This window comes from Dioscorea cayenensis, chromosome 9 (genome assembly GCF_009730915.1).
Source record: "Dioscorea cayenensis subsp. rotundata cultivar TDr96_F1 chromosome 9, TDr96_F1_v2_PseudoChromosome.rev07_lg8_w22 25.fasta, whole genome shotgun sequence".
NCBI classification, from domain to species: Eukaryota; Viridiplantae; Streptophyta; class Magnoliopsida; order Dioscoreales; family Dioscoreaceae; genus Dioscorea; species Dioscorea cayenensis.
In genome coordinates, this window is record NC_052479.1 from 690352 (window position 1) to 717942 (window position 27591).

Consider the following 27591-nt stretch of genomic DNA (forward strand, 5'->3'; position numbering starts at 1 on the left):
TTTTATATTATATATAATTTGAACTTTTTGCAGGGGTTTCAATGTAAAGTAAAACACATATCTATTTCTCTATCCATCATCCCTAATAATCTCTCCATCGCCGGAGAGACGCCATTGAAGAGCTCTTGAGCTCATTCATGGCGATGAAGCCCTAAAAATCTCTGCTTTCTCTCTGTGGATTGCTCTCCATCTCGTCTCACAGCTCTAATGAATAGCCCCATGGCTAGTAGAGTTGTCACCGTCCGTTCCTTCGTTCGGTCTTCTCTCTTCTCCTCCCACTACCATCCTCCCACTATCTTCTCGTCTCGTCCTCTGCCTTTAATCCATGCAAACCTCTTATTCCGGCGTGGTCTCAGCCTCGTCGACTCCGTTCTTCAGGAACTGAACGCCATTCGCGCTGCCAAGCTTGTTCGCGTGACTAACAAGTATAAAGATCTCTCCTTTTTCCTTTCATTTTGTGTGGATTGTCTTTTGAATGGCTTGTTTGTGTTTGCAGAATGGGTTTTCCGAGTAACAAAGAGTTGGTTGATGATAAAGTTGAGAAGAGAGTGTTGCAGAGAGGGTTGTTGCTTGAATTCCGGAAGGACTCTCAGAAACACTTGCTCGCTGTTGCTCAGAAGCCTGATGGGAAGAAGAATTGGATGGTTTTTGATCAGGTCTTTTTAGAAACATCTCCACACTGCCGCCTCTTGAATAGGTTGCTAGGTGTTTGATTTTTGTACATGCTGCTGCTCAACTTTCTTCTTGTTTTGATGTTTTTTCTGTTGTTTTTGGTGTCAGAATGGTGTTACTTCTTCAATTAAGCCGCAGCAAGTTACCTACATAGTGCCTGGTATTGAAGATTTTAACCATGAAGATATTGCTGATTTTATTAGAAAAACTCGTGATCTCTTGGTCAGTAGTATCATTGATTGTGAATGCTTTGTTTCTTACGTTCGTGAATTATGATTAGGTTTGCGCATTGTTTTGATGTCTATTGTAGGACCCTGCAATTTTGGAGTTTGCTTGGGAGGAGCTTTTGGAGAAGAACAAGTCAGTGACTGCTGAGGAGTTAGCGGAGGTATAGTTTTTGGTGGTCTTCCATGTTTGTTGTTTTACTGGGCTTGTTTGAATACCAATGCCATAAGTTTTCTTCAGATTCTATATGGTAGCAGGGATCCTCTTGAAAGCTACTGTTCTCATCTCTTGCTGTCGGAAGATGATGTCTATTTTACGGTCTCTGAGTGCAAAGGATCTTATACTGTTTATCACCCTCGGCCTTCTGTTCTGGTAGGTTAAATTTGCACAGTTGTTTTCTGTCAGCGATCAAACTAGGAAGATTATGTTTAGTTTATGACAATTGTCATCAATATGGTACACGATAAATTCATCCTGACAGTGGGCAGGATAGAAACCATGTCATAAGTTGTGATGTGTATTTGAAATGTATCAAGTTTGGTCGAAATAGATTTGTTTTGTTATATTTGTTAGGTTGAAGAACTTCTAAAGAGAAAGTGCTTGAAGGAAGCTTCAGAGAAGGAGCTTGAAGAATTTGTGCAGTTATTAACATCTGCAAAGTCAAAGCCTCCATCCTCTAGACCTCCTAAATGCTCTTGGTTGTCAGAAGAAAAAATTGAAAGGAAGATTGAATGTCTTGAAGCTTATGCTGTTGACACATTCACTACTGATGAACAGAGGCAGACGGCGGGAATGGTAATTTGTACGATTAGTGATATGAATTAAATCACTTGCATTTTTATGTCCTTGATAATTGTTTTCTCTGACATGGGATACTTAACAAATGATTAATAGCGGGGTGGGTTTTTAAATCATAAATATTTGGTAATAGGATTTTATTTAATTTATGCGAGTGTAAATTTTTTATGGGGATAAAAGGTATTTTATCAAATATTAAAGATACTTCTATGCATATAAAATGAATTTTCAAAGTTAATACTTCTGACTGATTGACTCGTATTTAGCCAATTGCTATCATTATAGGTACTTAAAGCCATGGGATTACAAAAGACTTCATCTGCTGCTATGAACCTCCTCATTGATATCGGATATTTTCCAGTACATGTCAATCTTGACCTCATAAAGTTCAACATACAAACAAAGTATAGTGATGAACTTTTATCAGCTGCTGAAAGTCTTTTGACAGTTGCGTCTGATCCAGATAAGGTACAAGCTTGAGATATATAAATATATGCACTTTTAGTTTTCCGTCTTGCCTTCTCTTGTGCATGTGGTGTATTAAGTTCATGTTTGGGTGAGTTGTCCTTAGGCTAACAGGAAGGACCTTACATTCTTGAAAGTCTATGCCATTGATGTGGATGAAGCTGATGAGGTATGTATTGGAAACTGTTGTCATTTTCATAAATGATGTAGCATGAATTCTTTTGTCTTTTTGTTTGAATTGTTTGCTTATTGATGTTGTTTGGGTGTTTTATGCACTATTTGTAATATAAAATTGATGATGCAGCTTGATGATGCTCTAAGTGCAACTAGGTTGCAAGATGGTAGGATAAAAGTCTGGATACATGTAGCTGATCCTTCCTGCTTAGTTCAACCTCACAGCATAATTGACAGGTGACTTAAATTTCATGAAAATCAATAAACCATACTGGCAGAACTTTTAACTGCTGTGTTGGTTGTATAGGGAGGCATTGCGACGCGGAACATCCATTTTTCTACCAACGGCTACTTTTCCGATGTTCCCTGAGAAGCTAGCCATGGAAGGTATGAGTTTGCAGCAAGGAAATTTGTGTAAAGCTGTCAGTGTATCCGTCATACTGCACCAAGATGGAAGGTATGTAGTGGCTATCATTTTGGTTCCATAGTCATTCATTAACATTTCTTGACAGTGCTCAAAGTGAATTCTTCTCTAAGGCAATTTTATCCATGTGTGGATATTTATAGCATTGCAGAGTACACCATAGACAATTCAATTATTCGACCAACCTACATGTTGACGTATGAGAGTGCATCTGAGTTGCTTCAATTGAACTTGGAAGAGGAAGCTGAACTCCGGATTCTATCTGAAGCTGCTGCACTTCGCTTGGAATGGCGTCGTCAGCAGGTTGTACTTCCAGTCCATAGCTTTGTTATTTATTGCTTATCTTCATTAAGAAAGCATGCATTATCTCAAGTGGAACTTGCAATGTTGAAACTTTGACTTATTGGCGAATGTTGTGATGTTTATATTACTTTGTAGTTACTGGTTCTGGTCAAAATTATAGTTTCATAAAAATAATAGTTGTTCCCTCTGTCTAGGAAAGATGGATGGTTTTTGCTTTCGTCTTCTCTAACCAATTTGTAAGCTGACATTTCTTTGGCCCACCAACTTTACTCAAATCTCACTCATTGATTTCAAAAAGGATTTATTATTGAGCTGAAAGCAAGCTGGAGTTGGTTTTTTTTTTTTGTTTAACAAGATTATTTGTCTAACGATAGGAAAAAAATATCTCAGGGTGCGATAGACACAGCGACAATAGAAACCCGTATTAAAGTTTCTGATCCTGATGATCCTGAACCATCAATCAGTCTATACGTCGAAGATCAGTCAGATCCTGCAATGCGGCTTGTCTCTGAAATGATGATATTATGCGGGGAGGCCGTAGCTACCTTTGGTTCTTGCAACAACCTTTCCTTGCCTTATCGAGGGCAGCCACAGTCAAACATCTCAGCATCAGCATTTTCGCATCTTCCAGAAGGACCTGTAAGAAGTTCTGCCTACGTCAAAATAATGCGTGCAGCCGAAATGGATTTCAGAAAGCCTTCACGGCATGGCGTTCTAGGTGTTCCTGGTTATGTTCAGTTCACATCTCCCATTCGTCGATATCTTGATCTTCTTGCACATTACCAGGTTCGTTATTGAAGCTGCATGAAATTATTATCTGCACTAATACTTGTCACATGTGAAACTAATTGAACAAATGTAAATTGTTCCCACTGTTCACCATGGTTATGATCAGGTTAAAGCTTTTCTTCGGGGAGAACCCCTGCCATTTTCGGCCGGTGAGCTGGAAGGGATGGCATCTATTGTAAACATGCATGTTAGAATGGCCAAGAAGCTCCACAACAGCAGTTTACGGTATTGGTTGCTGGAGTATTTGAGAAGACAGCCCAAGGAACGGAAATATCGGGCTTTGATTCTTCGATTCATCAAAGATCGTCTTGCAGCATTGCTTTTGGTGGAGGTAAGTGTATAATTCTTTGAAAAAGTAATTGCTGTTCTTGATGAGAAGGCGGTAACTTGCGATTGTCCCCGTCATCGTTCATACGTATGACCTGTTTGCAGGTAGGAGTTCAAGCTTCTGCCTCTGTCTCAGTTGGAACACAAATCGGTGATGAAATAAAAGTTGTCATCGATGAAGCTCATCCCCGTGACGACATTCTCACTGTTAGTGAAATCTGAAGGGATCAACCGATAATTCCATGTGAAAATTGCAATGTCTTTGAATTGTATCAAGCCGTGAATCTTGTTCAAGTATTCGCGTATTCTGAAAACCGGCAGCTGAAGCTTCATCAAGGCATTTACGCGAACATGAGTTTTCGCCCGACCGATATGTTTGCTTCCATCCTGCAGATCAATATTTTGTGGGACAACAAGATTTTGCATTGTGATTTCAAGTTACTGGATCATCATCAAATTGATATCTTATACCATAATAATAACCTTCAGATTTAATACACAGTTCACTGCATTTTTCTTCTGCAATTGCTGAAAATTATGCTGCAAAACTGATTGAAATCATTTCAGAAATATTAATATTTTGTGCCCAAATTAATAAAAGAAAAAAAAAATTATCTCATTACTTCCAAAGTGGTTTGTTTTGCTCATTATGGCTATAATTTTCCATCAAATACAACCATTAAAACAACCTTTGAGTGTTCTTCAAGAGTTTCATTTCATGCATTTCATAATATCACAAAATCAAGTTATCCTTTCCATAATTTCATGTGATCATTGTTATTTATACCACACCATAATAACTCAAATTTTAACTCTTTTTTTTAATTTAAAATCATATATATATATATATATAATATTTATTAAAAAAAAAGAGAATTTTATTAAAGAGGAGGGTTGGGAGGCAACCGAACCCAAACCAAACAAACCCAACCAATTAAAAAGGGTCACATGGTGCTGGTTGGGTTGGTTCCACCCTTCCAGACTGCAACTCAAACCTTCTCAACCTTTTGACTTTTCTCTGCCCTTTTTGACTTTAAGCTTTTACTTTTTGTCATGCCACGTGGCTACACTAACCATCTTTCCTCACGTGCCACGTGGACTTTCATGACTGTGACTCTTCATCCGCCAGTCTCATGTTTTTTAACTAACCCCTCAATAAATTCCAATATTTTAATATTTATCAGTCATTTTCATTAATTATTTTTTTTTTTTAATGAAAACATACATCAACCGAGTACACAAGGACTGAGAATTAATTATTGAATCCACACACTATCAATCACAATGAAAAAATTGTGCTGCGAGCCTGCACCCACAATCAGTGATCCATTACAATTATTATTTCTAACGAGTTTTGAACTCGAGACCTTTTGAATGTTTCACCTTTATTTTTCGTAATAAGGTCAAATACCAATAGGTTATGAGTTTTTTTGGTGCAGATTTATTCTTCTAACGTACACATTTTTTACCCATTATTTTATTAATAAAAAAATTCAGCTCATGTTCATCCCTCGGAAAAAAAAAATAAAGAACTAAAAACAGTCAAACCGATGAACTATGATAAAATAACATTACAAAAATGAGGACAATATGATTCAAACAGTCAAACTCATTCCCATCCTCCCTTCTGTTTTTCTCTTCCATGCACCAGCAGTCAGTTCTTTGAATTCAGGACGTTTTGTTTGGCCTAAATTTGCATCAAACTCTAAATTATGATATTCCCATATTTATTTATTTATTTATTTATTTTTATGAAATATATACAAGCTAGATGTTAAGAACATACATAAGCATAGAATTTTTACATTAACACATCTCACCTTCACCGTGTGTGAGTTAAAGTTCAAATTCATTAATGTTCAAATAAACATTAATGAATTTATTATTTCAAAATTTGTTCAAATAAACAGACAAAAAAATCATTTATTATTTCAAAATTTGTTCAAATAAACATTAATGTGCATATATATATTTATATATATATATATATATATATAGTAAAAGGATATATTTTATGATTAGAAAAATAAGTAACATTATTTTTAAAAAAAAATCAACCAACATATATCTTATTTTTTTCAAAAAAAAAAATTTAAAACATTTTAAATACATTCATTTAATATGGTCAAAAACCATAAGGGAGCCCAAAAAACACTTATTTCAGACTAATTTAAAACTCAGACTTATAAAAACCAGGTGGATCAAATAAAAAATATATTTTTATTTATAACTTTGGTAGTTAGACTATTATTAGAGTATATCACAAAAGTAATTAAATCCATCTAACGGTCATTAACTTCACCAGAATGCATTAATTACACTCACTGCCATTCTTTTGTCTTTTTCCCGCCTCTCTCTCTATATAAACCCCTTTCCTTCTTCTCCATCGATCTCATCCTTCTCTAATGGCGTTCCTTTACCTCCAAGCCCTAACCCTAACCCTAACCCTAATGTCTCTCCTCATCGTCCTCTCCACGGCCACCAGCAGCATTCCCGATGTCTTCACCACCGGGCCATGGCAATCAGCGCACGCCACCTTCTACGGCGGCAACGACGCGTCCGGCACAATGGGTACGTTCCACTTGCCCTAAAAACCCCAATTTTCGGTTAAAATCGAAGTAAAAATCACATATTGGTGATGAGATTTATGGGATCTCAGGAGGAGCGTGTGGATATGGGAACCTTTATAGCCAGGGGTACGGCGTGGAGACGGCGGCGCTGAGCACGGCGTTGTTCAACGAGGGGTTTAGCTGTGGCGCTTGTTTTGAGATCAAGTGCGTCGATGATCCTCGGTGGTGCCGTGGTGGGAATCCCTCGATTTTCATCACTGCTACCAATTTCTGCCCGCCTAATTACGCCCTTCCTTCTGATGATGGTGGTTGGTGCAATCCTCCCCGGCCTCACTTCGATCTCGCCATGCCGATGTTCCTCAAGATCGCTGAGTATCGCGCCGGAATCGTCCCCGTCTCTTACCGCCGGTGAGCTCCTTTTCCCTCTTTCTCTCTCTGTTTCCCTCCTTTTTGGGAAGACGATGGTTGTTGAATTTCTCATTTAAGTCCCCATTTTTTTCAAAAAAATTTTAAAAATGGTGATAATGGTTTTTTTTAATTGCATTTATAACCCCGTAAAATTATGTTGGCCTTTTCATATTATTCAAGATTATAGATAGTTTGTTATTTGTTTTTAATATATATATATATTAAAAAAATAATAAATAAATCATACATAATATTTATGTATGTACTTGGCAAAACATTAATGTTTATGTACAAATTCATGTGGTAAAAAAAAATTTAAAATTGGTTTGATTCATTTCTTATTTTATTATATAAAAGTTTAGCAATGTGATTAAAATGAAATAATAATAATAATAATAATAATAATAATAATAATAATAAAAACCGTAATTCAGGAAAAAGAGAAAAGGTGAATAAGCAATTATACACTTTTGCAAGGGTATGTCTGCAAATTTCTCTAAATTTAAAATCTTTTTAGAAAAAATGGCCAGGGAGAATTTTCAAACTTAGCAAGGGGTAAGAAGCAAAAGACAGTCCTGGTATTTTATCATTTAGACCCCTGAAACTGATTAAAATTATTTGCAATTAAATACAAGGGTGCCATGCAAGAAGGAAGGAGGCATAAGGTTCACTATAAACGGATTCAAGTACTTCAATCTGGTTCTAGTAACAAACGTAGCCGGTGCCGGAGACATAAGTCAGGTCAGTGTGAAAGGATCAAGCACTGGTTGGATGCCATTGTCGCGAAACTGGGGCCAAAACTGGCAATCCGATACCGTGCTCGTCGGTCAATCTCTCTCTTTTCGAGTCACTGGCAGTGATCACCGCACCTTAACATCCTGGAACATCATCCCTTCTGATTGGCAATTTGGTCAGACATTCTCCGGCGACAATTTCAAGGTTTGATCCTCATCTATTATCATTGGTGTCTTATATAAGTTTTAGTATGTTGGCACCAATTTGCTACTAAGTTTTAACTCAAGAAGTTGTGTGTGTGTGTGTTTTGGAGTTTGGTTTGGTGTTGTGTTTGTTAAGTGAAAAATTGGAGGTGGTTGAAGTGGCTGCAGAGTAAAGGAACAAAAAGAGTGTGGCCCGCAGCTACTCTAATACTAAGTTTTATAGATGTTTTCATGTTTTTTATATATATATATATATGTATGGGAATCTAATTGTGTTAAAAAGGGTTTGAATTCTTATGGATGTGTTTGCTTCCATTATCTGTGGACTTCTTATTTAAAGGAAAAAAAATTCGAGAATAAAGATTACTGAATATATATATATATATTCAATAAAAGTGAATAAAAGTATCACGGTATCACCACCCTTGTACCTGGAGAGTTGGTATTTCATTTTTATCCGAAATTGAAGATTAGACTTAAAATGTTTTTAAAAAGAACAAAAATATAATCAATGACAGATAGAGGTTTTTTAGGTATAAAGTGTATGTGTGTATCAGATATAAGTGGCACTAGGAACATTTGTGGTTTTAGGATTTACAAGGATATAGAAGGAAAAAAAATTCTGAAACTCTTTGTTCCTTTTCCTTCCTCCAATTTACCTAAAGCATCAAACAGTAATCTTAGCATAAATTGCATCTCATAATATTTTAACCACTACACTGTAAAAACTCATGCTATGTACATAGTCATCTGTACCATCATACAGCGGAATGTGTGAATATATTTGTGGCACAAATTAAACCAGAGAAGCCACACACATTTAATAAAAGCTTTGACATGCCTCTTTTACCTACTATAATTATGTAAATACATTAGAAGCACTTCAATAATCAAGATGATTAGATCCTATGAAACTTACTTGGAAAGAAGGTACTCAGAAACTTGCTTGCTAATTACTGCATAAAAAGTTGAAAAGGCTCTTAATTGAAAAGTGTTCCATGAAAAAAAAACCATTGATAATGACATGAAAAATGGAATGTAGAAGATGATTAGAAACAACAATTGACTTTGATGTAATTGTTATTACTTGGATAAAATTTGTTATCCATCATCGTATCGTAGTTTTCTTCTCTTAGCATATTTAAGAGACTTTATTTGCTTCAAGAGGTATTGGACAAGCTCCTTTAAAGAAGCTCTCCTTCCCTCTTTATTATTCCATAGTTCCGGAACTACATATCTTGCAATTGCATTGTACTCATTCATCTCCAACAAGGCAGTTTCGACAGCCTTGTATACTTCCTCACCCCAGTCATTTTTCAGTTTTTGTAATTTCTCGTCATCTTCATCCAAAATTTGCTGCAACAAAAAAAAAAAAAATTAAAGGTGCTGAATACAGGGACAATGCTCAAATCCGGTCAGTAGAGTAAACACTTGACATGGGTTTCAAAATGACTTAATAGAATTCAAAGGTTCATGGAATGAGATACGTACTTGAGGATATCCATCTACCATGACAATTTTAAAAGGATGCCAACTTGAATCACAGATGTTTTCCTGCCACAAAGAACAAAGTCGAGTGCCTTTCATGCTAGATTCCTCGTTTGGATATCTTTTAAAGCATGCATCCCGGAATGGCTTATCATTAAGCTCACCCATACTCTTTATTCCAATCACACTACGGTGATTTAATGTGTCCTTCAAACCCTGATAGAAACATAGCAACTTGAGATAAATAATTTCTGATATGAATGTGTTCGCTTTCTTGGATTTAAGCTTTTTAAAAACACACACTCTGTAGGATAGTGAGGCGACACGATAGATTTCTGTGAAATAATATGCATTCACATAATATTACTCTTGTATTTCAGAAGAGAAGCTGATGAATAAGGCTCTTACAATCATTAATTCCTTGCGAGCTTCCTGTAGCTCAAAATTGCTCATCCGCTCTTTTAGTATGAGAATGTTAAGAAATTCCTGTTTTTCTTGTTCTCCGATGCATTCATTGGTCTTCTTAAAAATCAAATCATTAACATCTTCTAAATAGCTCAGCTGTTGCAAATATCCTTTGGTTGTGTTTTGGCTACTTCTTGCCTGCATTTTTAACTTGACAGAAGAGAAAAAGTGTGTGCTAGTGAGTTCATTATGATGCCTTTTTTTTTCTTTATCATAGCATGCAGAAAGGGTATGAATAAGGTCAATAATTAAGCTTGAGTTTTTCCCAAACTAGACAATAAAGAAAATTTGTTAATTTAATCATTGAACCTCCGGAGAATATTGCAAGTAACTTGGCTCAAGGAAAAAAAAATGATAAAAATGACTTGTATTGTCAAAATATATTAGCTTAACTCACAAATGAATCTTCATTGTCCACATCTCGAATTTCCTTTTTCTTGGTCTTGAGTTCCTTCCTTAGAGAAGCCACTTCAAGCTTAAGCTTTTCATTCTCTATAAAAATTTTAAACAAATAATTATTTTTGGCTAATAAGAGAATGCAAGAAAGAGACAAAGAATGACCACACTTTGTATAATTAACAAAATGAAGATGGTTCATCAGTTGCTAATCACAAAATAGTCGACATCTTGAATGATTATTTGTAATATTAGCAACATTGTTTCACTTTCATGGTTAACAATGGATTCATCTAGCTAATGTTGATCCCAAAGCACAGGACATGCCAATTTTTTTACTCTAACAGCAAGGCACTTAGACAGAATAGCATTTCAATCTAAACATAGTCGACACCTTGAATGATTATTTACAACATCGGCAACATTGTTTCCATTTCATAGTTAACAATGGATTCATCTAGCTCATGCTGCTCACAAAGTACAGGACATGCCAATTTTTTTACTCTTAACAGCATAGCATTCAAACAGAATAGCACTTCAATCTAAAAGTAGTTGAGACCTTTTGAGTGATTATTCATAAAATTAGCAACATTGCTTCCATTCATACTTTTAACATCGATTCATCTAGTTCATGCTGATGACAAAATACAGGACATGCCAATTTTTTTACTCTAGCAGCAAAGCATTTAGACAGAATAGCACTTCAATCTAAAAATAGTCGACACCTTGAATGATTATTTATAATATAGGCTACATTGTTTCCATTCCATAGTTAACAATAGATTCATCTAGCTCATGACGATCACAAAGTATGGGATTTAGTATTTACCTGCTACATGTGCATTAAGCGACGAGCTAAGATTATCACACTTGCATTCTAAATGGTGCAAGTGTTCATTCTTGGCATCAACCTCATGGATGAGCCTCTTCACAAGTTTGTTTGCTTCCTGTTCTTGTTCTACTTCCATGAAACACATGAACACACACAGTTCACAAACTGCACCACCATCAACAATGAGCACATTAAACATACAATATCACAATGCACTCTCACAATCAATTCATTTTAACTGTTCAAATACAATATTGATTCTATATAAGACCTCAGAATTTGTTAGCAATTCCACTAAAATCTCAATCCATTCAATTGTCTAATTGAAACAAACACCAAAAAAGAAGGAAATAGGAATGAGATTAGCTCACCAAGTGCAGCAAGACAAGGAGGGGATTAGATTTTTGCTGTTTCAATTGAGTCTGTGAACAAAACCCTAGAAAACAAAAAAAGGATGAGTAATTGAATTTATTGGTTCCATCTGCCACCATTGGAATAAACTAACCACTGTCAAAAAAGGATTTTTACCAAACCCCACCCACCCCAAAAATATCTTGAGTAATTGTTACCCTTTTTTTTATTTTAAATATTTTTGTTTGTTAGGTGTGTAATAATAATTATATGAAATATGTGAAATTTTAATGCAGACAACAAGGATATGTAAAATATTTCTTAAGTTTTAATCATTATTAAAAAAATAATAATATATAAAGTTTAGTGAAAGTACCTTACTCAGTGATAGGAGAGGTGAATTCTTCTTCTTTGCTCTTATGATTGCTTCTTGAAAATCTACTTTTGCTTGTGACCTTTGTTTAGTTTTAAAGGTTTGGAGGTATTCAAGCTTGAATTTTTCAGTCTCTGAAGCATGAATTGGTTTTTATTCATGTGAATTACTTGCATAAATTGTTTGAGTTTATTTGATGAATAGACTTGCCAACAGATTCTATTATACCAGATCTTGTTCTTTTCTTTACTGCACTAAACTAGCAAATATGAACTTCTTTGGTTTACTTGTCAACTGATTTCTTTATATCTAATACTTTTACAGTTACAATGACATGCTTAGAAATAGAGGCAGTTAACAGGGCAACAAATAGCGGAATTCAGCGTCGTAAGGCTGTATTTCCACTGATTTTATCAATGAGGCCTTTGTATTTCCATTGAGGCACTCCATTACCGAACATTTCAGTGATGCAGATCTTGGTAGCTGACTGTATATCCATTCTAACAAAGAGACAACATCATCAGCAAAGTCTTTCATATGCCAATGCAAGAGCTTCGGCATGAAGATCTTCTTCTTGTTTGTGATACAAATTGAAGCTTCTAAGTACTCCACTTTGGCTCTTTCCAATTCATTCACCACATCCTCACCAGTATACACTCTCAACTGTAATCAAATTTTTTGTTGAATGTACAATTAGACAATGTAATCTGAAAATTTTTTCGGCATTTTTTACTTACCGCAGGTGAAGACCAATTCCCTCTGCATAGAGCAAATGTGACATTCGGTTCAGGGTACCCGAGACCGTATTTTCTCCATGATTTTGCGTCTTTTCCATTCATGGAGGAATTCCTGAGAATGAAATGCTCAATCGCCAAAGCATTCAGTACTATTCCTCCTACATTCACCGCAGCCTTGTTCAGCAATGTCAGCAGTTTTTCTGAAGTCTGAGGTAATCCGTGTTGCAGAAATGCCTGAAAATTTCAGCAAATTTAATTATTCCTGAAAACTTTGCCTTTAAATCATGCCTTTTTTATTTATTTGTTTGTGAAAGTAGATTACTTTACATGCATTATGCTTGCATTGTAGATGTTGATCCAGAATGCTAGCTTTTGCTTGTAAGTCGAAACAATTCAATTCAATGTCTTGAAGTTTATCAATCAAAATCCTGAAACAAATCAATGAGATCGATCAGTATCCATTGGCGTCAATTCATGGACATGCAGTCAAAACATATATTTATACTTACTGTACTCTTGCAATGTCTGCAACACACAAGTAAATACGATTCGGATCGAAAGAATTTCTAGTTAGTTGAATGCAGTTCTTGTAAAATCCGATGTTTCTCGTCGTTCCATCAATGTCTAACACTTGCATTGGATCAGATTTGCAGGGCATGAAGCTTCTTGAGTTTATGCAGGAGATAGTGAGCCTGGGAACAGATGATATCTCACAGTCGAGTTGGTTTCCCGGTCGGTGGAGCTTGTGGAAAATGCTGATCAAGCTCTTGATGAGTTCTTCGGACATTTTGTTCGGTGTATCGATTGACTTCTCTTCGACTTGTTGACTCGGAATTGTCACAAGATCTTGTGAAGTTTTTCCCAAACAACAGAAATAGTTTTTCTGCTGTTTTCTCTCTTGAAACAAACAAAGCTTCAAATCTTCAACTCTTCTTTCCAAGCAAATGATCTCTTCTTCAACAATGGCTAATTCAGCAAGGAGCACCTGCAACTGTGGACAAATTTAAGCGGAAAACATCGAAGAAATCGCTGAACATTTTTTGGAGTTAATTTGAGTACCTGAGCTGGAATTACAGAAGAAAGACATGAATGACAAGATGAATGAGAAACAACCAGAGGTTCATGTATTGCAAATCTCAAGAACCTATTCAATCTTTGTTCTCTATCAAGAACAGCTTGTAATTCATTGACTTGAATCTCAAGATCAAGTTTTTTTCTGTGGTATTGATTGGTAGACATTGTTATGGAGGAGTTATAAGGATTGGAAATTAAAGTTTGGATTGAATATTGAATATATAAGATTGAAGAAGAGGTGGTGGTGTTTGACATGGTAGTCCCATGAGTTGTTTCACCTACATTCATGCACGTAGTGGTATAAACAAGGATTGTGTGAGTTTCTTAATCACTTGGACGGTTGGAGTTATAACCAAAACTTTCATGAGAACTTTGACAATCTTTTCTTTCTTTCTTTCACTTGTGTTTCTTTCTTTCTATATATTATAAAGCTTTCTGTCTGCCTTTCATTTGTGTTTCTTTATATATATATATATAATAAAGTGAATAAGCCGCTTATCTCAAGCAATAATCTAAGAAAAAATTGATCTATCGATCTCTCACGGAATAAAAGAAAAAATTTCCGTCTCTAATGTGTGTGATTTGTTTTTTCTTTTTTTAATAAAAATAGATAAACAATGAAAAATATATTAAAGAGAAGTAAAAAACAATTACAGGAACATAAGATGTTAGAGTATGTATATAGACAAATATATAATGCGCGACAAAGAGTTTAGTCATGTAAAACCCCTAGAAAATGGTTAGAAACTTTGAAGTGGGGGAGTATAAATATATATGTATCATTTATTATGCTGTCATTTATCTTCATGACAGATCCATATGTTACTGTAGTGCTTCTATATTGCTTAAATTCTATGATTTGGTCTTATTAGGTACCTAACCGTAATGGTTGAGGTTTGGTTTTTCTAGATGAGGACTTGAAATTGTCACACTTGGGGGCTCCTTATTCATATTATTTTATGTAGTATTTGGCGGGAAAAAAATCACCGCATATTTAATTAGTATAATTTTTTTATTTATTTTGATTCTAATTAAAATTAATTATACATTTTAGTCTTTTATTACACAGGATTTGAAGAAATGAAGTTGGGGAATTTTGAGTCAACAATAGAGGTTCTCCTCTAATCAAGAATTTGATTGAAAATCTCTAACACTCCAAATTAATAATGGCGCTATGTTTAGATAATTTATTTAGATAGTTATTTTTTGAAAGTCTTTCTATTTAAGTTTCTTTCTTTCATGATTATTGAATAAATATTTTTATTTTCTTTTAATATGTAGTTCATCCGGTCCATATTAGTGTCCATTAACAAATGTTTTCAACCTGTTTTAATTTAATTTAATTTTATTTTTTGTAATGGTGTCATCTGGTCTATTGCCATGCAATTAATAATGAAAAAAAAAAAAAGAAAATTGTGTTGTGTTTGACCTTTGTCAAGTTCCATATAGATATAATAGTATAAATAAATAAATATAGGAACTCAATGTACTTGATAAAAATAAACATTCTTTAATGAATTGTAATTTATTTATTTATTTTTAAATAAAACCTACTAAGATATTTAATTAATCTTTGTTCAATTCTTCCTATTTATTTTATTGGTACGGTCTGATATATCAAAATCATTATGATCAAATAAGTTAGCAAATTAATGTTTTATACGCATAACTAACATTAGTTGGGTGAAGATTCCTATTTGGCTCTATGTTAATATAAAACCTTAATAAAAACAATTAAATTCAATTAATTAACATTAAACAACCATAGCCCGGTGTTGTGGAATATTACAAGGATGGTGAATGAACTGGCTCTAGGCCAAATTTCTGGGTTGATAATACTCTCCCCTCCATGGTTGTATGACAGTGAGATTTATTAACTCGATTTGCTCCATGAAATAACTTTTTGGATAATATGACTCTAATTATACGGAGTTAATAAATTTTTAAGAGATCGTACTGTAGTACAGCAACTATATTTACCCGTCTCATAACACTTTATTGTGGATAGTGTTTGTCGTGTTTATAAATAATTAACATCAGGTGGAAATTAACTAATATTGAACTAATTAACTTATTTTAATAAGTTATTTTAATTCATAATTTAAATGCACGTTTTCAAATTTGTTCAATTTGCGTCCATTGATCAAACACTACCAAAGTTGGCAACTTTATAAAATATATATATATATATATATCTAAATAAATAAAAATAAATTAATAATAACGTTAGGTTTTTTTATGGCGGCTTAACGGTGGAAAAGACGCCGTTAAAGTTCCCGTGAAGGTACGTTATCTGCCACGTGGAACTACACGACAAAACCTCCGACAATACGTACTTCAAAAATTAACCGTTTTCTTAAGCAGCCCCCTGAAAAGATATAAAATTACAACAACGTCTTTCGATTTGTTTCATAAAAACCCCTGAACTTTTAACTATTTCGCTCCCCTCCAGCCCTGCTTCTGCTTCTCTGTTTCTCTTCGATGAAGTGCTTCTACTTCCCCGGGCCGGAGAGGGACGAAGGTGGATCGATTGTGGCGAGGATCCCGTGGGTGAGGTCCCTCAGCATGGCGTCAGGTGGGGTTGAGTCGAGGCGGTCGGATTCCGAGCCGGCGATGGATTGGAGGAGAGAAGATGGGCTCAGAGCTTTTGGATTTGCGGAGCTGAAATCGGCGACGAGGGGGTTTAGCCGCTCGTTCATTATCGGAGAGGGAGGATTTGGTTGCGTTTATAGAGGTGTTGTTTGTGTTGATGATGAGAAGACGATGGATGTCGCAGTGAAACAGTTGAATAGGAATGGATTACAGGCAAGATCTACTTCTTTTTCTTCAATATCTTGGGGTTTTCTTGCTTTTTTTGAGCTTGATTTCATGAAATTGTTTTTTTGAACTTTTTTTAAGTGTTTACTGTTCTCTTCATCTGAAAAAAACCAATCTTTTGACATTATGTTTTGAATGTGCTTCCATTTTTTGCTAAACTTTTGACATTATCTTTTGAATATTCTTCCTTTTTTTGTTTTATGGGGAGCTTTGCATTGCTGGTGGATTTGGGATTGGATTGATGTGCTCTGTATGGAGAAAAGTAAAATAAGTACAAGAGTGAACAGCTGAGTTTGTTGTGTTGCCAAGGAATCATTCAAAAAGTAATTTTGGAAAGCATTGTAATTGTGTTTTTCTTTGGTAGTCATTGTGGTGTCAATTCTAAGTTTCTAACTTTATGCTTGTTAAACTCTTAATGTGATTTGTGTATAAAATGGTAAGAAAAAAAAAATAACAAGGCAAGGATTTACCCAGTGATTTGTAGAAGTAGATAACCACATAAATCTCATTCTTTTTATATTATGGAATGCTAGATTTTGATGCATTGTTTCAGTTACATAGTAAATCTTATGCCTGAATGGCTATTGTGTATCTCTAGTGATTGTTTATCTTCTTTGATGAACATAGATGACTACATGAAAATTTTGATATTTTTTTACTGTGAAATGCTTGTTTTTGGGAGCATTGTTCTAGTTTCATAAGAAATCTTTTGTCTTAAAATGATGTTAGTTATTACATTATTTGCAATCCTTACGATTTTCTTACCTTGTTTAGCTCCTTTTAACTTTCTAGTAATCAGGGGTATAAGGAATGGATTACAGAAGTGAATTTCTTGGGTATAGTCAAGCATCCCAACCTTGTAAATTTAGTGGGTTATTGTGCTGAAGATGATGAGAGAGGCATTCAAAGGCTTTTGGTATATGAATTAATGCCTAACCGAAGCTTGGAGGACCACCTATTGGGTCGGATTTCATCGAAGCTCTCATGGCTTTTACGGTTGAAAATTGCACTTGATGCCGCACATGGCTTAGCATTCCTCCATGAAGAAATGGATTTTCAGGTATCTATCAGCTCGTCTTATCGTTTTTAATGTTTTTACTCCAGTGGCTGGTTATTTGCATGTTCTTATCAGTGTGTTTGATTTTTCTAAATTTTATTTGAGCTGTCTTCAATAGATTTTGATGTCTTGTTTCTCAATGGCTAGAAATACTAGTCAATGCTGGCAGTTTTGAAAATTGACAAGGAAGAACAATTAAACATGGCTTTGCCGTTCGATTTTGAAATATTCTTTATGCATTCACATATATGTTTTCGGTTGGCAATTGCAATTGGATAATCATAGTCATTACCATTTTTAAGCATTCTAATAAGATGCCCGAAACCTGAGATCTGTGAGCAAATTACGCGCTTAATGTCTTGTATACTGATTAAACTGCATGTGATTTTCCACAATATATGTGGATCCAAACTGATGTGATAGATTGACTCTAATAATAATTCTATCATGTTACTGCAGTTGATATTCCGAGATTTTAAAACATCAAACATTCTTTTGGATGAACATTTCAATGCGAAGCTTTCAGACTTCGGCCTAGCAAGACATGGACCGGCAGAGGGAGTTGGTCATATCTCGACATCAGTAAGTTTCATTCATTTTAGGTGCTCATTATCTTTCGAAAGAATGATGTTCTAACTAAAAACCGCGTTGTGTAGAAATAAATTTATCCACCTGGAAAATTACATATTGTACTTTGACAGGTTGTAGGAACAGTGGGTTATGCAGCTCCAGAGTATGTTCAGACCGGAAAATTAACGGCCAAAAGTGACGTCTGGAGTTTCGGAGTAGTTCTCTATGAACTGATAACAGGAAGACGGTCATTGGATCGAAACCTGCCAAGAAGTGAGCAAAAGCTCTTAGACTGGGTGAAACCTTACGCGACTGATCCTAAAAAACTCCATCTTGTTATAGACCCACGTCTCGAAGGCCAGTACTGCCCGAAATCAGCTCAAAAGCTTGTTGCTCTCGCAAACAAGTGCTTAATGAAACAACCGAAATCCCGTCCACGGATGAGTGAAGTGGTTGTGATGCTTGAACACATTATTGAGATGCCGAATGTGAAGACGATCCCGAAAGCTCTCAATGCATCTTCATATGCAATCGAGGACGATAACGATAAAACAGTGAATGTGAAGGAAAGAAGTAGTTTTAGGCATAGAGTTTTCGAATTAAGAGAGATTATTAGATTAAGGAAGTTGGATTGGCCTGTGATGAGGCTTGGAAGAACATTGTGATTAATATGAATTTTCCTTGTTATCCTTTAAAATTCTTATCATTTGGAAGGTATTGAAGAAGAAGAAGATGAAGATGATGATGATGAACATTAGTTATGTTGTGCATCTCTCCCTTCCCTTGTTCATTGTTATTGATTTGTTTGAGATATGTAATTGCACCTTATTGTTCACATTTTGATTTTTACAATAATTAATTTTTGCATGATAAAACATGAAAAATAAAGTTTAAATAAAATATATAAAGGTTGATCTATTGAAGGTCCTTTTAACTCATTGAAGAGTAACTCAAGCTTAGTTTGAAATTTCAATCTTTGAACCTGACTTAGTAAAAACTCAAACTCCGCTGAAGACTTCAAAATATATAAAATATTATAATATTTATTTATATGTAGTTTTATTTATAATTAAAAAAATGTGTCTGGTCTATCTACGGAGTTGATACATTCAAGATTATGTAGGATTATACAGGAAAGATCTCTTTTTGACCCTTATCTTGCGCACGAGCTAAATGATCAATTTTTTGTGGTGCGCATGCCCAGCTTCCCCATTTTGTTAAAAAAATAAGATTAAAATTAAAAAAATGTGTAGGTAAGATCTTAGTTTTGAGCTAAGTTAATTTGAATTTAAATTTTTAAAAGATAAATTAATTCAATTTAATTTTGAGTGAAATCAATCTAGACTCGAGCTTTTGAAATTAAAAATAAAATTAATCTGAACAATATATATATATATATATATATTTGACTAATTTCGGGCTCAGGCCGGGCCCGCTTACAGTGCATCGGAGTTTGCATCTTTTGGGCCATGTTGTTGATCAAAGTACCTGTTTATCTTAAAAACATGAAGATGAGCAAGAGTTTGTATCTATAATGTATCACTAAATAATATTAGTTATATAAGTTTTAAAATAAATAAAATTTACACCTTTTAGGAGATTTATTTCTATATTCCCATGGCATAGCTGCTTTTATAGTTATTCAGTTTAATTAATTATTATAGTTTCTTAATATGACTAAAAAAATTTGAATATAAATAATAATCATGTACTTTTGTATTACAAACACCATAGTTAATGAAATTAGTCACTCTTGCAAAAGAAAAATTAGAATTTTGATTATGCATATATTAAATTTTTTTTTTACAATATAGACAAGCTACCACACACATATTTTTATTTTAAGTCTCAATCACATATTGAAAAAAGTTAAACTCTCGATTTTTTTATGGAAGTCAAATATATCAAATACCTTAATTGTCCGATCATTATGACAGTGATTTATAACATTTGTCTATTAATAAGTACTACTAGTATTTTTAATAAAAATATACATAAATACAAAACAAAATCCAAATAATAAAACATCATAATGAATAATATAATCTAATTATAATTAAAATATGAAATATTTTTAAAAAAATAAATTAGGATATTAACAAGACAGCCCAAAGTTGCATTTAAATCTAATTATACAGACTTTTTCATTTTTTTCATTTTTTATTTACATACTATTTTTATTTTTATTTTTTTAAAAAAACTAAAAAGTTACACACACTTTTTCATTTTTATTTTCATTTTTTCTAATTTTTTTTATTATTATTATTATTATTATTATTTATTTATTTATTTATTTATTTTTAAACTACAAAGTTGATGAACAGAGAGCATCACTACCCAAAAAAGCAAGCATTTTTATCACCTTCATTCCATCATTCCATCCCATTCACTGAAGAAGAAGAAGAAGAAGAAGCTCAAGCTCTTGCGAATCCTCATCCATGGCGGACGAGGACGACAAGAAGAAGAAGAAGAAGAAGGACAATGAGAAGGAGAAGACGAAGACGAAGCACAAGGACGAGAACCCCCACTTCAAACCCTTCTCCTCCGTCAAAGGCATCCGCTTTGGCACCCAGTTCATCGTCAAATCCTTCACCGTCCGCCGTGCCGCCCCTCTTGAGCTTCTCCGCCTCCTCGCCATCCCTCCTTTCATCCAATCCTTGCCCCCTTCCTCTTTCTCCTTCCCCTTCCCCTCCACCACCACCTATCTCCCCACCAACTTCACCATCCTCGCCCACCACGCTTGGCATACCCTAACCCTAGGCCTCGGCACCAACAAATCCAAGGTACTTCTCTTCGTCTTCGAGACTGAATCCATGAAGTCCGCTATTGATCACCTCTGGCCCCCCATTCTCCCCCTCGGCGATGTCAACAAGAAGCTTATCCGTGCCCTCACCGGCTGCGAGCTCTCCCGTTTCAAGTTCCGCAAGGGCTGCCTCACCTTCTACCTCTACGCCGTTCGCCGTCTTGGCGCCTCTGGCTTCACCCGCGCGGAAGACCTCCGTTCCATCCTCGCCGCCGTCGTTGCACTCAAGGATTTCCTCGATCACACCGCCATGCTCGCTCTCCCCAGCCAAAAAAGCATCACTTTTCAACCCCCTCTCGCCATGGCCCATTGACTCCTCCTCCATCTAAAGCTCAGAGCTTGTCTTCTTCTTCAGTGTGAGAATTGAAAAAGGTATTTAATTTATTTATTTTGATGACTTTTCTTTATAGTCTCTACACATTGAATATATAGTTTTTGCTTTTCTTTTCTTTATCCTTTTTGTGCATCTGATTTGAGCTTCATAAAGAGAAGTATTTGATTGATTTATTGTAAAACATCCTCTGTTATCCAGTCTGAATGTTGATTTTTCTCGATTGCTGTAGATTTAAGTTCATTAGATTGAGTGAGGATTATAAAACATTCTCTGTTTTTCAGTGCGTCAGTGTTGTTAAACATCATTGTCTTCATGGAATATAAATGTGTTGATCTCTCTTGCTGCAATTTTAAGTTACATTAAATTTAGTAGGGGTTGTAGAACTGTTGATCATATTCTGTTCTTCAATGTTTGTTTGTTCATCAAACAAATGGCTTCAATGTTATTAGAGACCATAATGCTTTTGCAATGTATGTAAATTTAAGTTCATTAAATTGACTGAAGGTTGTAGAAATATAGACTATGCTCTGGTCTTCAATCTTGATGAAAAGTGAAAACCATAAAAAATATATAATAGCAACAGTGTTATTTGATATAATTGACCTCATGAAACATATATGTCTGATTCTCTCTTGTGGTTAAGTGCATAAGATGGAGTAGGGATTTTAGAACTGTAGAACGTACACTATTCTTCAATCTTGCACAGAATTTATATGTTTGCTTCTCTCAAGCTGTTCATTTATGTTCATTAGGTTTTGTGATGATCTTAAAACATTCTTGGCTTCTCAATCTTGTCAATGCTATTAGAGATCATGTTCCTCAGCTATTGCACATGCTTAAAGTCCATTAGATTGAGTGGGGATTGTGAAACATTATCTGTTTTTTAATCTTGTTCTAACCTATCAAACAATAGCTTTAATGTTATTATTATATGTAATAGTACTCTGTTGCTATACACTTAATTGTTTTTCATTAGATTGAGTAGATTGGAACTGGAAATTCAGTGAGTGAGAGTGACCTGGTACAGAATTTTGAAAAGAAAGTGAAATGTTTTGGTGGAACAGAAGGGATGTGGGTCTCCATTGTTTGGAAGTTGAAAGGTTTGAGCATGGTGGTTGAATGGTTTAGGGTTATGATGGCAATGGGTGGGGAAAAAGGTGAGCAAGCATGATGCAAAGAAAGGAAGAGGATGGGGCCATTACCTCACCTATTTCTTGGTCTTTTGGTCTACCAAAGAGAGTGACATCTCCTTTTTCTGCAACTCTCTTTAAATCATTTTCAAGACCCATCTTTTCTCATTAAATTAGTGTTAAAACAATGGTTAAATGTCTCAGATGCATAGATTAAGGACCAAGAGATTGATTTAGGGTGAAGAATACTTCAATGTTTAGATGTTGTTGTTGTGGTCTTTGTACTGGCACTCTTTCATCATTCCTACTGAAAGTTGATGCAGAAAAGATCATTATTGGTGTCTAACTGGAAGTTGCCATGACAACTTTAAAAGCTTTAGAAAAATAAAAAAGAACTGATTTCTTTTTTTTTTTTATTTAAAGTAAATTGCATTAATGGTCTGATGACCATCATGAATTAAAGCAGCAAATTTTGATTTATGCAAAGTTAATTTCATTAATGTTCTGATAATCAATATGAATCAAAGCAGCAATATCTGATGTTTTTCATTAATGTTCTGATAATCAATCAGTATTGAGTTAAAGCTACAATTTATGATTTTGTTTGTAAAGTATATTTCATTAATGTTTCTGATAATCAGTACGAATTAAAGCAGCAATTTATGATTTTGTTTGCATAGTATATTTCATTAATGTTTCTGATAATCAGTATGAATTAAATTTATGATTTTGTTTTCATGGTATATTTCATTAATGTTTCTGATAATCAGTATGAATTAAAGTGGCAATTTGTGATTTCTGCAAAGTATATTTCATTAATGTTTTGACAATGACTACAAATTAAAACAACAATTTATGATTTCTGCAAAGTATATTTCATTAATGTTTTGACATTGACTACAAATTAAAGCAACAATTTATGATTTTTGCAAAGTATACTTCATTAATCTTCTGATAATAAGCATGAATTGAAAAGCAAATATCAGTAATATTCTCAGGACCAGTTTGAATTAAAGCAGACATTTAGTATTTTTTGCAAAGAAAATTTCATCAGTCTTTTGATAAATCAGTATCTCATTAAAGTATCCTAAAAAATAAAAAACCATGTTTATTATCTGAAATTGTTAAATTTTCATAAATTAAAGAACAAACCATAAATGCTTAAAAAACAGATAGATACAGAGATGCACAAATTATGGTGGTTAATGGAGTTTTGGAAAAAAAATTTATTTTGAAGTATCAATATATACAGTGTATACACGGTATATAAACAATATTATGACCAATCCAATTTGAGTATTTTTAAAGAATCCGAAAAGACTTTGATTTAAAAATTCAATGAAAAAAAAGCAAAGAAGCATCAATAAAGCAATAAAAACATAAGCTAAAGCTAGATTTGTTAGATTTGTTACATTGATGTTATAAATTGTACGTAACATCAATAAATTGTTCATTTCCGGGGATTTGGGTGAGAAAACTGCTATTTTCTTAAAGTGGAGAGACTCAGGTTTTTATAAATTGACTTACTTTTCTAAAAATTTATTGAAATAAATTTAATTCAAAATTTACTTCAGTCGAAAGTGAGGAAGCATTATTTTTTTCCACTTCAGCACAAATGAACACGAGATCCCTGAAATTAACGGCCCTTACTTGAAATATATCTATATATTTATTTTCATATTTTAATGAGTACTTAAAAAAAAAAAAATAAATAACATTTAAAGATTACTAATTACAACAGTGTCAGCTGGACTTCCTAAAATATCGGTAGTGCCACTGAACTCAGAGCCACAGGATTCCAGGGAGGTGGTGGCGGCGCGACGGCGACGGCGACGGCGACAGCGACGACGACGGTGGTTGTTGGAGAAGGAGGAGAAGAAGGAGGGTTTTCGCTGGCACTTCTCTGTGTCTCCTGTCACTGAGAATTCTCAGGCATGGATCTTGAATCCGTGCTGCTAGGGTTTCAGTCAAGCTGCCTCCTTTCTTAGCTTCAAGATTAGGTCAAAGAGCTTCAATTTTGCGAGATTGATTCCGTGAAGATGAGCACAGTATGGCCATCAACGATCGGTTCTGGTAATCTTCGAATTCTTGTTCCATATCTCCCCGCTAAACCTAGAAGAAGGATTTTAACAGTTAGGGCAAGCTCGGCTTCATCTCCGGAAAGAAGGAGCCCATTGACTCAAGTTCTTGATGTCCCGAAGACTCTCTGGAAGCGGACATTGCAGCCATTGAGCGATTTCGGGTTTGGGAGTAGGAGCATTTGGGAAGGGGGTGTGGGGTTGTTCATGGTTTCAGGGGCGGCGCTTCTGGCATTGAGCTTGGTGTGGTTGAGAGGGTTCTATTTGAGATCGCAGTTCAAGAAGTATCAGGCTGTGTTTGAGTTCTCTCAGGCTTGTGGGATTTGCTTGGGGACTCCGGTGAGGATCAGAGGTGTCACTGTTGGTAGTGTTATCAGAGTTGATTCTTCTCTCAAGAGTGTAGATGCTGTTGTCGAGGTTTGCATTCTGTAATCATTCTTTTTCATCGCATTGTTGTCGAATTCTCTTGCATTCATGTGCTTAACATCGAAATTATCGTAGCATTGCTGATAAAAAATATACCTAATTTACCTGATATTGTTGTCGAAATCTCACGAGAAGTCATTTGAAAGCATGTGATTCATAGATATGGTGCACATACTGCGATGCCATTGCTCTATTGTATGAAATAGAGTTTATTTACATACTTGGAAAGGATGCATTTTTATATTTATCTGATATCTGAGCATTATGCACTGAATGTTGAATGGCATTACTGATTAAAACCATGCTTAATTTAGCTGACATTATTTGATAAATTCTTAAGAAGGAATGTTTGTTGGCATTTTCATCTGAGAAAATGATGCATATGCTATGTGTATGACTTGTGGTATTTGTTTGAATGTGCGTGAATATTAGAGAAATTGATATCTTTGTTTTGTGTTTGAATTTGAGAAGTCATTTGAAAGCATGTGATTCATAGATATCGTGGGCATTTTGGGTTAGTGATGAAGAATAGTGTGATGCCATTGCTCTGTCATATTAAAGAGAAGAAGCGATTTACATACTCCTAAAGCTTACATTTCTATATTTATCTGACATATGAGCGTTATGCACTGAATGCTGAATGGCATTTGCTGATCAAATTGATACCTAATTTACCTGCATTGATGAATTCTTAAGAAGGAATGTTTGTTGGCATTTTCATCTGAGAAAGTGATGTATATGCTATGTGTATGGCTTGTAGTATTTGTTTGAATGTGTGAATATTAGAGAAACTGATTTCTTTGTTTCTTTGTTTGCACGTGATGTTATGTGCTTTGAATTTGAGAAGTCATTTGAAAGCATGCGATTCATAAATATCATGGTCATTTTGGGTTAGTGACGAAAGAATAGTGTGATGCCATTGCTCTGTCATATTAAAGAGAAGAAGCGATTATGCACTAAATGCTGAATGGCGTTTGCTGATCAAAATGATACCTAATTTACCTGACAGTATTGATGAATTCTTAAGAAGGAATGTTGGCATTGTGTCACAGAGAATGGTGGTGTATAAGCTATGTGGCTGACTTGTAATATTTGTTTGAATGTGGATGAATATTTTAGAGGACTGATTTCTTTATTTCTTTGTATGTCACGGTGTTGTAGGAAATCGTGCCATTTCTCCCCTATAATCCTTCTTTTTGTGATGGCCATATAATCTTAATTACTTGTATTATTACTCCTCAAATTAATGGTGGTTAGACCTTGAAATTCTTTTGCATACTTAGTGTGATATTTATTTATTTCTTTTAATTCAAGTTATTCAACTCTTTTGGCTGTCATTCTCTTGTTCATGGAAGTGAATAGCAATAAAGTAGTTGAGTTATTGTGATGCTAATATATTAAAAGTTCACTCCCTATACTCATTTGGCAGGTTGAAGATGATAAAATTATTATACCACGAAATTCATCAATTGAGGTTAATCAGTCCGGGCTTCTTATGGAGACACTTATTGATATCACTCCAAGAGATCCCCTTCCAAACCCTTCTGCTGGCCCTCTTGAACCAGATTGTGTTAAAGAAGGTCTTATTGTTTGTGACAAAGAAAGGATGAAGGGTCAGCAAGGAGTAAGCTTGGATGAATTGGTCGGTATTTTCACTCGTCTCGGAAGAGAAATGGAAGAAATTGGTATCACCAGAAGTTACAGATTGGCAGAAAAAGTTGCATCCGTGGTGGAAGACGCTAAACCGCTACTTGAAAAGGTATAAAAGTTGTTCCAAAATCAATTTCTAACTTTTAATTCCAGAGCACTCCTCCATTTGTAATTTGTCTAACAGATTGAAGCCATGGCTACAGACATTCAGCCATTGCTTGCTGAGGTCCGTGATAGTGCTTTATTAAAGGATATCGAGAATTTAATGAAAACCCTATCAGAAGCAACTGAAGATTTGAGGTAACACTATGAATTAGGTCTTCTAGCACACCCGATAAATGCTAATGTTTTCATCGACCTGCAGGAGAGTTCGCGCAACCGCAATGTCTCCTGAGAATGCCGAGCTTATCCGGCAAAATATTTTCACCCTCATATTCACACTGAAGAATTTAGAGGTGATTTACCCACCCTTGCTTCTTTTTTTTTTTTATCTCCGTGATGAGCTGTGATTAATAAGTAAGATGTTTTTCCGTACGTCTTGTGCAGAGCATAAGCTCCGATCTCTCTGGTTTCACCGGTGATGAAACTACAAGACGGAATCTAAAATCGCTTATCAAGTCACTTAGCAGACTACTTTGAAGACCATATATCATATGATTGAAACCGGTTTTCCCTCCAAGAGATGGATTGCTGTGTATAAAAAATGAAACATTAATTTTGGCTGATGTAGAACATTATCCGAATGCTGTGTCATTCTTATGAAAATTGACCTTATGTTGTTATCCTGGTTTTTCAATTTTAATAGTAGTGGTTTATTCATTTTTAAAAAAAATTTAAATAAGTACAAATTAAGAACCTTTTAGTAATAATCCTTGAGAAAGTTGCAAAATTAAATTCAGGTCCCTCACAGGTAAGGC

At 34.8% G+C, this 27591-nt stretch overlaps 6 protein-coding genes across 9 annotated transcripts; 5 read left to right on the plus strand and 1 right to left on the minus strand.

The window, feature by feature from the left end:
• Positions 1-73: 73 nt before the first annotated feature.
• On the plus strand, positions 74-4678 carry LOC120268295 (ribonuclease II, chloroplastic/mitochondrial). Its single transcript, XM_039275740.1, has 14 exons — positions 74-425; positions 497-656; positions 781-894; positions 983-1060; positions 1138-1269; positions 1471-1692; positions 1981-2163; positions 2267-2329; positions 2465-2571; positions 2642-2791; positions 2902-3061; positions 3452-3847; positions 3957-4181; positions 4283-4678. Exons 1-14 carry the CDS (start codon positions 208-210, stop codon positions 4397-4399), a joined length of 2325 nt encoding a protein of 774 aa, XP_039131674.1. The 5' UTR covers positions 74-207; the 3' UTR covers positions 4400-4678.
• A 1904-nt stretch (positions 4679-6582) lies between these two features.
• Positions 6583-12455, plus strand: LOC120269060 (expansin-A16-like). Its single transcript, XM_039276347.1, has 4 exons — positions 6583-6748; positions 6837-7155; positions 7791-8094; positions 12323-12455. The coding sequence occupies exons 1-4, from the start codon at positions 6583-6585 to the stop codon at positions 12329-12331; spliced, it is 798 nt and encodes a 265-aa protein (XP_039132281.1). The 3' UTR covers positions 12332-12455.
• On the minus strand, positions 12333-14047 carry LOC120268297. The gene is given in 6 exon segments (XM_039275744.1): positions 12333-12661; positions 12736-12969; positions 13063-13125; positions 13127-13163; positions 13245-13726; positions 13795-14047. Coding segments are annotated over 6 exon segments (1305 nt in total). The 5' UTR covers positions 13975-14047; the 3' UTR covers positions 12333-12352.
• Positions 14048-16094: 2047 nt separating this feature from the next.
• On the plus strand, positions 16095-19072 carry LOC120268298 (serine/threonine-protein kinase PCRK1). Of its 2 annotated transcripts, none has more exons than XM_039275745.1 (4): positions 16095-16614; positions 17426-17686; positions 18143-18265; positions 18385-19072. In XM_039275745.1, exons 1-4 carry the CDS (start codon positions 16291-16293, stop codon positions 18916-18918), a joined length of 1242 nt encoding a protein of 413 aa, XP_039131679.1. In that variant the 5' UTR covers positions 16095-16290; the 3' UTR covers positions 18919-19072. The 2 variants fall into 2 exon arrangements, with proteins under 2 accessions (XP_039131679.1, XP_039131680.1); XM_039275746.1 differs by having other exon boundaries at positions 16474-16614; positions 17419-17686.
• Positions 19073-20597: 1525 nt separating this feature from the next.
• On the plus strand, positions 20598-22847 carry LOC120268248. Of its 3 annotated transcripts, none has more exons than XM_039275688.1 (2): positions 20598-21428; positions 22367-22847. In XM_039275688.1, exon 1 carries the CDS (start codon positions 20692-20694, stop codon positions 21367-21369), a length of 678 nt encoding a protein of 225 aa, XP_039131622.1. In that variant the 5' UTR covers positions 20598-20691; the 3' UTR covers positions 21370-21428; positions 22367-22847. The 3 variants fall into 3 exon arrangements, with proteins under 3 accessions (XP_039131622.1, XP_039131623.1, XP_039131624.1); XM_039275689.1 differs by having other exon boundaries at positions 22455-22847; XM_039275690.1 differs by lacking the exon at positions 22367-22847 and adding an exon at positions 22143-22360.
• A 1419-nt stretch (positions 22848-24266) lies between these two features.
• LOC120269501 (protein TRIGALACTOSYLDIACYLGLYCEROL 2, chloroplastic-like) lies at positions 24267-27470 on the plus strand. The gene is made up of 5 exons (XM_039276835.1): positions 24267-25015; positions 26454-26783; positions 26859-26974; positions 27039-27129; positions 27221-27470. The coding sequence occupies exons 1-5, from the start codon at positions 24560-24562 to the stop codon at positions 27311-27313; spliced, it is 1086 nt and encodes a 361-aa protein (XP_039132769.1). The 5' UTR covers positions 24267-24559; the 3' UTR covers positions 27314-27470.
• Positions 27471-27591: the final 121 nt, after the last annotated feature.